Genomic DNA, 15,234 nt, shown 5'->3' on the forward strand with positions numbered 1-15,234 from the left:
AAAAAAAAATGTAATATCGTTTTTTCCACATTACAGCAACAAGTAAAAGGCATTTAAGTTGGAATTACATGAATGAGAATTTGGGAGGAATGTTTTATTAACTTTGGATTTTGACGTGAAATATGACATGTGCATTAGATTCACCCGCTGTATGCATTCGACTCTCTTATCGACAAAATGAATGGAAAACTAAATGAGCGAATATAACAATCGCCTGACAATATTTCATTAGAAATGCATCTCCTAATGGATGTAGATAATATTGGCGAAAGTTATAAATAGTCCGGTCATGATAAACAGGATTATTAATATTGCAGCGGGCAGATAGCGGTGACAGAGATGAAGATTACTGGTGGTGACACTGATCATCCTGCTTGTGGCTGTAATTACCTGTAATGAAATCTAAGCTTTAAATCACAAAGACGGTTTGTAATATCATAAAACCATTCTACTCTGTTTCTGCCAACACAATCATGACAATTCATAGTTTGTGAGATGTCTATCTGTGTGATTCGTTTGATCTGCTTTTGTTTCGCTGGTGGTTTTTTAAAACCTGTTTCAGTCCAGGTTTTGGGCCAGGGCTTCATTCCTGCTTTTTTAAAAAGAATCAAACGTTACATACATTGAAAATCGTACAATAGTTGTTTTCCTGTAAGATCAAGTCGATTTCTGCACTATAGCGTTTATGGGTCAATGACTTATAAGGATTTTCCTCATGCCAATTTTAAAATGCAAATCAGCAATAATATCTATTGCAGTTATTCATACATTAAGAATGTGAAGTACACATAAATGCAGATTAAAATGTTAAATGAAGTGATTTTAGTGTTTTCATCTGTGAATTGGCCACATCTTAAAAAAATGTCATGTGGTGCGACCGTGATTTATCTTAAAATTAATCTATTTCCTTGACATGCTGAATTTTTTTTTTTTTTAGAATTTTACGAGTATTTATTTAGAAACAAAGTATTTGCATTTCTTCGAGTTTTGGTAAGTAATCATCTCATATTTTTGTTCTATAATTTTGTCTTCTTAAATAATTTGGTTTTTTGTTTAATTATTTTGTTAAAATAAACAAAATGAGCATACAACAAAAACACCACTTTAACACTAGCAGAGATTCGTATTTCAGCCACAAAAAATATTTTATATCATATTTTAATTATACTTTATTTTGAATTTAGTAAAATTATTTATTTTATTGGTCGCACCGCATGATAAGTGGTCGTTACATGTCATTGGCCCATATACATATTTTCTGCATAAAATCCTACATCTGTCAAACCGCAAACAAAGTACACTGTGTGCAATACTGTATCCAAAAATGCAATGCGATCCGTTTGACATTGTGACAAATAAAGCAGATTTAACACTGAGATTAACTTGTTTAGCTTGCATCTTGCTCATAAACTTTACGGTTGCCCAACTCTTTGGTTGCATAATAAAAACAGAAGTAAAGCTCCTCGCATGTTATTTTTAGAAAACAGTAGGATATGGTACAGACAACACTGTGCAGTCCATATAAAGTCAGCCAAAAACATGGAGGCAGCTCACATTTGAAGTCTTTCCAGGTGACGGTGGGCTCCGGTCTGCCCACTGCCAGACAAAAGAGGTTCACGTCATCGCCTTCGTTGACAGATTTATCCTCGGAGATGTTCACTATCCTAGCCGGCACTGCCAAAAAGAGCGAAACAATATTAATCATCACGATAACGTCTACATTACAGATTAATTCAAGTCAAAATTAATCTTAAATTTTGAAAACCATCCAAACGTAAGCTGTTTGTTTCAAGATTTACAAATGATTCCTATCAACCGTCCCGAATTCCCAAAGCGGAGTGCAATGCATAATGCCGGACAGATAAAGAGACGCTCCTTGAAATGGTCATGGATCAGAGCTTTAATGAAGATGGCCGAACATTTGCCCTGCGAGGCATTCTCAGCCAGGTCGCTTTCTCAGTTTTCCAGCAGGACAAAATAAAGTAAAGATTGCACCGGCAGCGGATCCATTCGTGTTGGCGGACTGACTGGGGGGTGTAATTATTTTCCACCGTATCGCACTATGACTAAAATTGAGGGCACAATGGTATCGAGCAAATATGGTCATCTGTCTGCAAAGCTCCTCGCAGCAGATAAACGGCTGTGTTTGGCGAGATGGTTTCTGCCCGCTGGTTGGCCAACAACACGCTCGAGATGCATGCTTAACATGCCTCCCCTCCCTTCGGTATGCCGTCGAGTAATGCTCTCGGGAATATTTTACACTTTGATATTTTCAATCTTGCGCTACGGGAGAGCGCGCTGCACGCGGCGCAATATACATAACAATTGACAACTTGCGGCTGGAGGAGGTGGGACGCGGAACGGCAGAGATGCGAGCGATCCGTCAGCCGCGCGGTCCGGTGTCAATAAATCACGTCACCGAAGATGGCTGGAACTCATTTTGCTGTTGGCGTGAATCGGCAACGCCTCTGTCCCGCCCTGAGCTGTCAATCAACCCGAAGGCTCTATAGAAGGCTTTAAAGGGATAGTTCACCCCAAAATAAATGTTTTGTTTCTCATGTTGTTTAAAACCTTCACTCTTTCTTCTGTGGAACACAAAAGAAGATATTGAGAAAAATAATACTCAGGACCTTCTGCAGTATCTCATATAGTCCACAGAAGTGAAACAGTCACATGGGTTTGGAATGACACAAGGAATGTTTAATTTTTCAGCGAATTTCTGTAAGACAAATGCATATCAAAATCGGACTCCCCATGAGAGTACGACTCCCCTGTTTTCCCCTACGAAGGTTAGGGTTAGGATTAGGTGTGGGGGCGGGCTTTAGAGATAGGGACCAATCACAAAGCAGCATCCTAAGTGAATGAACCAATCAGAAGATACAAAATCTCACGGGGAGTCGAAATTCGGTACAACAGTGGCCCATCAGGGAACTTTCTCTTCTCATTCTAGATGAAGTATGTCATTTAGCAGATGTTTTTCTCCAAAGCGACTTAAGTGCACGTGTTACGGGGGCCAATCCCTCTGATGGCTGGAACTGAAGTGAAGTTTGTTAATTGCATCGCTCAGGGGCACAATGGTGATGGGTCATCACGACTCTGTACGGGGTCTGAATCAGAAACCTTCCGGTTATCAGCTCAGAGCTGAAAGATGACGCGTGCAGTTTTAAAACGCTGTCTCCTGTGGCCGTTCAATATGCAGAGACTATTATGAGACGATAAGAGCCTCGGACGGCCCACAGTCTATTCACCGTCTGACGCATAAGATACTTAAAAATCACAAATTCCAAACTCAAGTTCACCCCAAATAAAAATGTTGTCATCATTTATTTACCATCATGCGGTTATAAACATGTATATGACTCGTTGGTCAGTGGAACACAAAAGAAGATATTTGGAAAAATGTCAATGGAAGTCAATGGGGTTCTCAGCGTTCTTTAAAACATCTTTTGTGTTCTGCAGAAGAAAGAAAGTCATACAGGTTTGGAATAACACGAGGATGAATAAATGATCAATAAATTCGTTTTGGGGTGAACTATCCCTTCAACTTTTTTTCGGACAGTCAGCGATCACCCATCTTACCCTGAACGATGAGGTAGACATGGGCCGTGCGGGGCTGGTTTTTGGCCTGGAAGCTGCACGTGTAGGGTCCCTCGTCTGTCACCATCACTTGTTCAATCTTAATGGAGAACTCGCTGTTGTTGTTGTTCACTAGGGAGACGCGGGTGTCCAGAGACCACTTATCTGTGCCCGTGAAGAGGATGTTGGAACGGTTCAGCCATGCTTTGTGAGTGACCTCTTCATCAATCTTGCATCTAAAGGAAAGAGACGGGTTAAAAGAACAGGTCTGTGTCAGTCTGTGATGTCAGATGGCAAGTGCTTTTAACCGATGACCCTTCAAATACAACACTACGGGATCGTCCATAGAAAGGACAGCAAAAAAGAAACAGATCAGTAAAATAAAAAACACTTTTCATTTCTTAAGCTGTTGACATCGAAAGCTGTGCATTGAATAAAACTTAACAGCATTTGGTGCACATTTTTGACTTGGTGGAAGCAGCCTAATAAAACAGACGACAACAGGATAAGTTTTATGCACTAGGGTTGTCACATTTTAGATTTTGACCACACGATTATTATGGCCAGAAGAATTCACTATTCTATATTATTGTTTTTAAAAAAGCACATGAACAACTGTCAGTCAAATTTATTTGGATTTTTTAGGGGCCTTCTTCTTCTTCTTCTCCCATGGGAGTCTATGGCAGGCCTATGAACCGTACGTAGGAAAATGATGAAATTTGGCACACTTTGGTCCTCAACAGTCATATGACTAATTATGGGGGCCCTAGCACTCACTCTTTAGCGCCACCACCAGTTCAAAAATGCACTTTTCAAACGGCTGTAACTTTTGAACCCATTGATCTACAGAAATTCTACTCGACACATGTCATGCACTCATCACGCTTATCGCATTCCATAACTTACATTAAGACACATTACAGTAGCGGCCATCTTGAAAAGTACAGTATCGCGTTTTTTTCGTTTCTAGAACTTGGAACTTGGCACAAACAGAACTCGCCGACTTCTTTTTAAGCTAAAACTGTCACGGATTGGCAGAAGAACCCAAGTGCAGGCAGGCAGTGAAGGGGTTAACAGATACTTTTATTTTACAAAACACAACCAAAAACACCCACAATGGGGGAAACGAAACTGATATACATATATAAAACAAGAGACTTCCCACGAGGGGGCAAAATGAAAACAAGACAAATAAACTAAACACAAAGACACGACCAAACGTCTTAAATCATACGAGGCACAAAACTCACAAAACACGAACACGAACAGGAACAGGAACAGGAACAGGAACAGGAACAGGAACAGGAACACGGGCAAGAGCACGACCACGATACAGAAACACACAGTACAGGCACCAAACACATACAATGCACGAGCACAAGACAAAGAAACAAGAGGGTATTTATAGGAAACACAAACGAGGGATAACGACATGGGGCAGGTGTGAGACATTAAACACTCAGGGAAAGATAACGAGGAAACGAGAGGAATGGGGCCAATGACAAGACACTGGAGAGAACGTATATTATTGTCAAACGGACAATAATATGTTTCTCTCCACACATAACCAAAGACCTTGTCATGGCTCTGCTACAGGACCAAGAAAAACATGACTAAGGAAGCAGAGCCATGACAAAAACATTATCGGGCGGTTTCCCGATAAGGGTTTAGCTTATGCCAGGACTGGGCTTTATCTAAATGAGGATATTTAAGTCTTTTTAAAAACATACTTTACAAAAAAACTAGGGCTGTCAAAAGATTAATCGCGATTAATCGCATCCAGAATAAAAGTTTGTGTTTACATAATATTTATCTGTTTACTGTGCATAATAATTCTGTATTTATTAACACATACACATCCATGCATATATTTAAGAAAAATCTAAATATTAATAAACATTTATATATAATTTCAATTATTGGTAAATATAAATAAATACTGTAAATATTTCCTAAATATGTATACTTGTGTATGTGTTTGTATTTATAAATACAAAATTAATATGCACAGTACACAGACATATGTTATGTAAACACAAACTTTTATTCTGGATGCGATTAATCGCGATTAATCTTTTGACAGCCCTAAAAAAAACATTAATCGTGTGCATCTTAAGACAAAACAATGGCACTGATATATTTCAAGATATGTCATTGCAAGTTGTTTTCGATAAAGTTAGTATGGGACTAGCCTTAAACCCTGTCCGGGAAACCGCCCCATTATGTATAAACAAACAAGCAAGCAAGAATTGGGTGAAATTTGTTGTTAGAAGTTTAGAAAAATACGAATGACAGTTTTTTTTTCCAATTTTGTGGAAGTCTAAGAAACTCTCTGTAGGTTTCATTGCTCTGCTCACCTCTTCATATGACAAAACGTGACACAAAACGTGGTTTAAACATCACTAACATTAAAGTCAGCTTTGACTTTCAGCATATCAAACTGTGACATCACATCATATTCTGTTCCCTGTATATGCGTATGGAATAATGACATGGTGCTTTTGAGACTATAAACCGCTGACAGAGGGTTGGAGAGTTCAACTGCTGGCTGATAGACTGAAAGCAAGTCACTTCTGCCTGGAAACTGTCAAATAAGAAACTGAAGTGAAATTACATTTTTAAAATGCACCTTCAGCTTGACGCCTCTGGCAGGTAAGTATGATTAAACCGTTTGAGATGGGCGCTATGACGGTTTATACCTGTGACCGTAGATTTGTGTCAGCGATAGCGATGTTGCATTACTGTAGAAAACTCTATCCAGATGATCTGCTCTGGAATGAAGGTGTAGATATGCTATGAGGTGTTATGGAGAAACGTGTTGTTATAGACCAAGTTAAGAACGCACATTTTAACAGATCGCATTTTGTTTCTCTTGAAATTCCAACAAAAAACTACATGTGTGATGAACAGTTTACTGTTTCTCTGCTGTCAAAATATTTGTGTTCAAATCCTCATTAAATCAAAATGAACGTACTTTTAGGTGCCTCTCAGAAATGTCCTTGAGTACACTTGACTTATACTGACAGAAGTATTCTAAGTATTCTTCACTTGCGGATGTGTTTGTACATGCTGTCTACACCCCTGATCTGATCTAAAGAACTAGATTGGGGAATAAAGGACACTGTCGGTTGTGCATTCCAATATGGCAGCGCGAGCACTTCCGGTGGCTTTAGTTTTGCGTTCTATGTGCTATCCAGTCATTCATATAGATCAGTGGTCTACACTTACATGTTCAAGTTCATACTGAAACAATATAATATATAACATACAAAGAGGAAGAACGCTGCGTTCGAGACAACTCGGATTTTGGGTATTGCTGACCTCAATCCCGGAAGTGAACGTCTGGAACGGTTATCCGACCTCTGAACCTAGGGCAGATGGATCAACCCCGACCTCAGCGAGACGCGTCATTTGACGTCACGGACAAGATGGTGGCCAGCTCTTCGCAGGCTTATGTGAACCGTAAACAAACTTTAAACACTTTTTACAACACGTGATATGAACATGAACGTTACTATATCCTGAATCTGTTGCCTTTGTTTGAATAGCTACCATATAACGTTCTCTCGGCATCTCATAGTGACATCACGTGGTAAACATGCGACTGTGACGAGTGGTTGACTGGAATGGATTGAGGTCGGAAGTGATATATTTTACGTCATAATATCCGAAACCTGTGTTGTCTCGAAAAAGTATGATGTTAAGTTTCCTTAAAGAATACTCACAAGAATAATGGCATTAGAAAACTTCTAAACTAGTAGTTTACTGAGAGTGTACTTTAAGGTGTACTTTTGTTAAGGACAAAATGCGCTACTTATTAGTATTTGCAAACTATCAGAACAAATGAAGAGTTTGGTTCCAAAATGAGATAACTCTGTAACATTTTTTTATGTTATCATGTTTTTATTGTGTTAGATGTATTTTTTGAGTTATTATGGCTTAAATCAAAACAAACCAACTGGATTGATATTAACTGGAATGCACAATAAAAAAACATGATTTTTAATCCAATTTTGGAACCAAACTCTTCAAATATAAGTGCACTTGTAGTAGAGTTGCAGTACAAACAAATTGTGTGCTCAACGTTTACTACTGTATTCTTAATAGTAAACTTTTAGAAAGGAAAATGTGGGCCAATTTACAGCTAAGTAATATTGATATAGTACACTTACAAGTATACTACTGGTACATTGATATTAGTATTCATACAACATAAAATATACTTAGAAAGTGTACTTAAGAATACTTATTTTTGTTAGCCTTACAAATACTATATTCTAAGAAAGATTTGTTAATATTACCATTATATTTTTAGAATGTTAACGCAAGAAAGTTTTTCGAGAACTTTGAGGAAACCTTCAGAGAACATCGGGAGACTTTAAAAACAGAGACGAAATTCATATTTAGATGTACACATTCACAACTCTCACAAATACAGATCAATGTTTTGTATGACTTTATTCTCATCAGAATCCAGGCTGTTCCAGGCTATTTTAAAAGGGGGAGGAGCCATCCAAAATATCCCACCCTACAACTTCCTGTTTTACTGCTAAATGACATCAAAGCAGTGGAAAAACACGCACCTTTAACAGTTTTAACCAAAGGCTGTGTTAATGGAGAAAAAAAAGAAAATCATGTTTTGTTTTGTCACACGGGTGCAGGTGTAAAACTCACCTCAAAGTGACGCTTTCTCCTTCCAGCACTGTAATGTTGTCGGGCATGTGGCCGAACTCGGCTGCCTGTGCGCTGGTGGGCCCTGCCAAAGAAAACCAGAGGAGAGACAGTCAGTGAGCGCAGGGCAGTTTTTCCTGCGACAGAAGGTCGTGCGGAGGCGCGGCGGGTACTGAGCACCTCATTGATCCTGCTCGGGCAGGATTTGTTTTTGCGCTTTGCTTAGTTATTTGTTAGGAGAGAATAATAAGATCCCGAACGACAGCGTGCAGCCGTCAGCGTTGACCGTCGGTGGGCTTGAATAATGATTGGGTTCTGCCCCGCACGCCGCCCGGCCGCGCATTCATCGAACAGACCCGATAATGAGCCCGGGGAAGAGGATTCGCACGGAAGCGACGGAGCGTGAAATGAAGGGACAGCCACTGCAATGGGAAGGATTCGTACCTCACACAACCTCGCACAAACACACACACACATACTTGTAAACACATACACGTGTGTTTGTATTTGCCGACATAAGTACACACAAAGTCATATTGGAATACACTGGAAAAATCATTTTCTCGCTTGATACTTTTGGTTTCAGAAGCGTGCTAAGATACTTGAGAAGCAAAATAACAAAGCTTGTGTTCAGAAACACACAACAAAACGTAGAGCGTTTAACGCTGAGACAAAGAAGACAAAGACATTTTTACCAGACCGCGGGCAGGCCACGTCTGAGGTGATGTGAATTTTTAATGCCTGTTTGCAGACATTCTTATTTTTCAAATGGCATTCTTCTTCTTATCTTTGTGGAATACCTTCCTATTTCCTATGCAAACAAAGATTAGCGTCCCCCCTCGAGCGAGCTGTCTGAGCAGGGGTCTCTCTCTCGGCATGGTTTCGTCTCTACCCCCATCAACACTGCCAAATGCCAGCGTGGCACCAGCGCTGAGCTCCGACTGCGACTTCTGCTCATCGCGTCCAGCGCCGTCCTTAATATCTGCCGGCCAACATTGGCTTGACCTGCCTGTGAGGTTTAATATACCAGAAAGCAGAGCAGTCGAGAGTTAAAGGGAGAGTTCACCCAAAAATGAAAATTCTGTCACCATTTACTCGCCCTCAAGTTGTTCCAAACCTGTAAAAGTGTATTTGTTCTGCTGAACCCAGAGAAAGATATTTGGAAGAATTTGAGAAATTTTCAATTCTGGAAAAAATTTGTGTTGTTGAACACAAAATGAGATATTTTGAAGCGTTTAGGAAAGCAAACAGTTCTAAGAGACCTTTGACTACCCTCTTAATTTTGTCCCAGATTCATGTCCCAGAACTGAAAATCGCTAGCATTCTTCCAAATATCTTTCTCTGTGTTCATCAGAACAAAGGGATTTAAACAGGTTCGGAACAACTTGAGGGTGAGTGAATGACGACAGAATTTTAATTTTCGAGTGCACTATCCCTTTAAGAAGCGGTCCGAGTTTTTTGCGTTTGAGTTGCGCGCGAAGCAGCCGAACCGACAGCTTGCCAAGTGCAATTCTGAAAAGTAAAGCAGAAAGGATAAAGACGACAGTAAATTTTCAGCGGCGTGGCGTCTGAAGGCCAAGCTCAGGCTTTTTTAATTTGAGCGGGTGCCATCGTGGAAGCGTCCCAAATCGTGCGGCGTAATGAAAGGCAGCGTGTGCCGCATTGCCATGCGTGTCAAGTTTCGGTACACAAATTATATAAAGCTGCTTCGTATTATCTGCTGAAATGACCAGCGATGACATTACTAAATGAAGTTTACTCGGTTTGTGGCGCACAAGGGCACGGACTGATTTAAAGCAATAGTTTAATCATCTTCGTTTTTTCAGGATACAAAATCTGTAATCATTCATCAATCCTCATGTCATTCAAAACTTGTATGATTCTCTTTCATCGGTGTAATACTCCTTTATAAACAATATTCAGTATTTATGATATATCATTTTAAACAATTACACCCAAACTGTTAAAGAAGCAATGTGAAGATTTTAGCGGAATCTAGTGGTGAGGTTGCGAATTGCAGCCAACGGCTCCCCCTCCCTTTCGAAGCACTACGGTGGCTCTCACAGGACAATCATGTCGTTGCGGTTTCCCTTCTATGCCGAAGGAGACATTTTAAGAATTTATAGTTTTGTGTTCATACAATGGAACTGTTCATACACTGTCCCTTTAAGTAGTCTCTAGTATATACTACACAGTATCACGCCTTATGATATCATTAGACGTAAAAGAACATTAAATGCAGTTCACGAAACACTTTTCTCTCTCTTTTTGAAAATCGACAGCTCCTACCGTTGAACATTGTTTCTGATGAAGAAAACAACCTTGCCTACGTGCTGATGAATAATAGCGCAGTTATAGACTTACAGTATTGAGGTTAATTGAATTCAGTTACTGACGTGCATGCATACAAATCTTTTCCCATTTCTGTCTCTCAAACTCTCTCACACACACATGCACGCACACACACAGACACAGACATGTGTCCACACAATAAAGCCCCAGTGCATCATGGGGAAGGTTATAAAACAGAGGGGTTTATTCCCTATTCCCTTTTCAATTCCTATCTTCACAGCTCAATCGGTACCTCGGATTTTAATACCTGTTCCCGGGCAGCTTCTGCTCCCCAGCGTGACGTTGTGTCTAGGCCGGGTCAACGCACACACACCACGGACACGTTTGATTACGGAGTGTGAAAAATACAGTGTGTTATGGTATATGAGCTTCATACTATTTCCGCTCTGTCATGCGAACCCCACCGGTGTGTTCTTAGGGTGTTCCCAACAGAAATGAGACTACAGATAAGACACAGCATCTGTGTGATGTTTGCATACTGGGGTTAAAGAACATCTGAGGCCAAGAAGAAATCTAAGAAGTATTATAGGAAATGATGTAATGTGAATCCCACAAATGAGACATCATGCATAAGCGATTGAGAGCAACGCAAGTATCACACCAACAGTCACAATGAGATACCAAATGCAATATTATTTGAGAGAATGTTCATATTTGAAACTCCACGTCGGCAGGGTAATGACTGTAATTATTCCTGGGTTAAAGTGAATCTAAAAGATGCATGTTTTGGCAAGACTGCAAGATACAAAACCACTCTAGGAAATGTGAGCATAATATAATTGGCTGAAGTTGCTGTGAGGTGACACAGTGCGGTCACGAAACCATCAAACCGCCGCATCTGTAGAGGGTTTCCCATACGATAGAGATTCTAGATATGCTATGGAGCATCAGAGAGATGCCCTACAAAGTCGCCAATGTAAGAGAGAGAGAGAGAATAAGAGAGACAAAAAAGGTGAAAGAGTAAAAAGAGAAAGAAAAGAAGAAAGTGATCACATAAGAGATCATGAGTCATAAATGTCACAAATGTGCGAGAGATGTCAACAATGTGTCAAACTGAGCTCAGATTGGTCAAGTCTGTGATCAAAAGTCAATATTATTGAAGATCTCAATATCAACTCAAACATTTCTCATCAAATTTACCTTAAATCCAGATGACCTCCATACTAGAGTAAAAAGTGAAAGAGAAACTAGAATAGTGAGGAGAAAGTGAAAGAAAGTTAGAGAAAAAGAGAAAGACAAATGAAGAGTAAAAGAAAGTAAGAGAGAGAGTGTGAAAGGAGCAAGAGGCTTCAAAACGTTGTGACTTACTTTTGTCAATAATATTCAGTATTTATGATATATCATTTTGAACAATTACACCCAAACTGTTAAAGAAGCAATGTGGAGATTTTAGCGGCATCTAGCGGTGAGGTTGCGAATTGCAACCAACGGCTCACTCCTCCCCTCCCCTCCCCCTCCGTTTCGAAGCATTACGGTGGCTCTCACAGGACAATCTCATCGTTGCGGTTTCCCTTCTTTGCCGAAGGAGATAACGTATTTACGAAACGCGCTCTGTAGAGTTTGTCCGTTTAGGGCTACTATAGAAACAACATAGTGAATTCCGTGCAAGGGGACGCGCAGTGTATGTAGATAGAAATAGCTCATTCTAAGGTAATAAAACCATGACACTTCTTTATGTAAGGTCTTTATAGACCGTTTCATCGGACGCGTGCGCCGGGACTGCAGTCAACTTCCAGTCTTTTGGCTAGTGTCTAATAATATAACTATTTTATTTAATTTACCTGTATGTTAATATTAATTTATATTATTCTTTCATTGTAAAATAAATGATTTTTTGAATTTTGTTGTACAGTAAGTTTTATTAAATAAACAATTTGTTGAATGGGTCCTGTAGTTTTGTCGCATTTAAAGAAACTGTGTGGTACATTGACATCCAGCGGCTCGCTTGGTATCAGCGTCAAAAATCTAAATATTGGAGAGACAAGTAACGGTTCTTCTCGGTTTCTTTTGCTTGTTATCAGAAATAATCTACAGGCACTTTATTGTTTGCGAATGTGTACCGGAAGTTAAGGTCAGTCCACAAACGCGCGCGTGCGCAGTAGCGCTTGTTTATGTTGTCGCTTTGAAAACGTCTATACACCTCCGAACACATAGTTATGTATATTATATTGCATTTCTGTCAATCGATCCTCCAAAAAAATGACACACAGCACCTTTAACTGAATCAATTTAAATCAATCAAAAGGTAAAAATGAAACGGTAAATGAATAGTACGGAATACTGTTAAGAAAAATCACACAGCCTACCTTCTGGAATCTTCTCTTTACATCAGTTGTGTATCTATGATGCTGTGAAATGCTGTCTATGTAGGCAGCTCACGAAGTTTCGAAACAGAGCAATAAAGCTGCACATGTGGTCGATGGAGAAAGTTTGAGACTGTACACAGCTGTAGAAAAAGAATCTTAGCCTGCGCTGTTGTCTCGGTGTGATGAAATAAAGAATTCCTGCAGAATGTTTGTGGGAGAAGCACTCATGAAAAACCTGCCGCACATTCTGTCTCAGGGTCATAAAGCCCTTTATATTCCATCTCCTGCTCCAAGTTCTCTTTAACGCTGTCCTTTACAGTCAAGCATCCTCCTGAACCACCTCTCCGCTGTCTGGAGACGCTGTACCGTTCACTGGCTCTAGAAGAGATGCATCATTTATGGCGCTGTGTGCAGCACCTCCGAACAGCTTCAGGGTTTATTCGTTCAAACCTGATTTGTATCCCCTCGACTTCTACATGCTCTCGTTTGTAATTGTGCTTGCTCCTGACACAAAGTTATTAACAAAAGCAAGCTGCGGTCGGACACCGGAGAGCCTCGGCGCCTTTGTACTGACATCTACTGCGCGCCGCTCGTGATGATCTAACAATACGGAAAAAACGTCTGAAAGCACAAACCAACGTGATGGCGGAGACCTGGAGGAAATAATAATTGCTGGAGGAATAAAATGGGTCGTAACATCTTGTTTTATTTTTCCCTCATGTACAATTGTAATGTTAGTGAAGGTTTTTTTGTCTGGCAACCTTCTGACTGATTCTTAAAAATGAACAAAGGCATTTCCCTTTTTTTGATTGGCTATCCTTTCTGAATGATGAAGTTAAGAAAAAATACAGATAACATCTCTTTAATATCTCAATTACCTGTAGTTCTCCTAGACATCAGCGAGGTTTGAAGGAGAGCAAATGGAAACTTTAGCTTAAGTCTCAGTTGCGTCTCAGATATTTCTCCTGAGAAAAAGAGTCACAAATGTCTAAACGCGTCAAACTGAGTCTGCGATCGAAAATCAACATTATTGACGATCTCAATATGAATTCAAACATTTCTCATCAAATTGACTCAAATCCAGTTTTACCTCTACAATCGACATTCATTTTACAACTCCTTCACGGTTTTCAACAATTGCAGTCTCATTAGTTATACCGACTATAAATGAAACACAACTCAAATCTCCTGAGCTGTGAAAGAGCAACATCTGAGCAATAACATTTTCCGGTATCAGCTATGAAAACTCATATCGCTCCGGCACCAGCGAATGCGCAGACAGATTAAAAAACCGCACAGACAGACAATGGCAAGAGAAAGAATTTCGCGGCGACCAATGAAATATTTACAGAAGTTCTTCCTCCCGACACCTCGATGATAAAGAGCACCAGTCCAGGAATTATCAGACGGCTTGAGCCCGCGGCTGCACAGGATTAAACATTAACTGGCAGATAGATCCTTTTTTTCCACGTCGGATTTCATTAACTCCGGCAGGCCTGCGTGAAGCCCCCGCGAGCATCTCGCTTTGCTCTGAGACGGGTCAGTTGAGAACTCACGTTCCTATCTGCCCTCTGGACACCTGCCACATCCGCACCAGCAGGGCAGCACCTGGTCGCCATCACAACCAAGAGCACAAGACGGAACTCGATTGTCTGTCTTTTTAAACACAGCCATAGAATGGCTTTCGCCGCTGTACGTCTGAAACCTCAAATGTCCAAATAGGCAGTTTCTCAGGGAATGGGAAAAAAATCACTTTAAAAGGAAGATTTTTTTAAATGATTAAATACTGTGTTGTCGAAGTTGACAAGCACTTTTGAATACCTTTTACTGGTTAGATATTTTCAACACCCAGTGACAAACATAAAGGGTGACCAATAAAATCAAAACACGAAATATAGAGACGGACAGCAGCGATATGCTTGTTATTGCATCATTGTGGCTTTTTTGTAAGAATGTAAAAAATACGACAATATCATAGACTTGTTTCACTTGATTATGGTAATATAATCATATGATGTAATCATATGATATCGATTGATTCTAAACATAATAAATGATTGATATATGTTGATCTGAGCTGCGCTGGTATAAGAATATGAGGTTCTTTAAGGCAGTGGTTCTCAAACTGGGGGCCCTGGCCTCCTAGGGGGCCCCAAGATGGTTCCGGGGGGCCACAGATTTTGTGGCATTTTAGAAATATAGATATTTATTATAAATTTTGTGCAATCAAACATCAGAACAACAACGCCACCAACCAAGAGAATTGATGTTTTAGCGTTGTTTAACTGAATATTTTCTTGGTTTAATTAAAATTTTAAGTTTAAGATTA

At 39.9% G+C, this 15,234-nt stretch overlaps 1 protein-coding gene across 2 annotated transcripts in view; it reads right to left on the reverse strand.

The window, feature by feature from the left end:
* iglon5 (IgLON family member 5) overlaps positions 1-15,234 on the reverse strand; it is a 145,005-nt gene that overhangs the window by 25,516 nt on the left and 104,255 nt on the right. The window contains exons 1-4 of one of the 2 annotated variants that reach the window (XM_057339264.1): positions 12,906-13,288; positions 8,251-8,332; positions 3,580-3,812; positions 1,555-1,674 (exon numbers count right to left, since the gene is read on the reverse strand). In XM_057339264.1, the coding sequence (XP_057195247.1) occupies positions 1,555-1,674; positions 3,580-3,812; positions 8,251-8,297 (400 nt within the window). In that variant the 5' untranslated portion in view covers positions 8,298-8,332; positions 12,906-13,288. Of the gene's footprint in view, positions 1-1,554; positions 1,675-3,579; positions 3,813-8,250; positions 8,333-12,905; positions 13,289-15,234 lie in introns of those variants that run through there. The other variant, XM_057339263.1, reaches the window with a different exon arrangement.

Source organism: Triplophysa rosa, linkage group LG8, assembly GCF_024868665.1.
Source record: "Triplophysa rosa linkage group LG8, Trosa_1v2, whole genome shotgun sequence".
NCBI classification, from domain to species: domain Eukaryota; kingdom Metazoa; phylum Chordata; class Actinopteri; order Cypriniformes; family Nemacheilidae; genus Triplophysa; species Triplophysa rosa.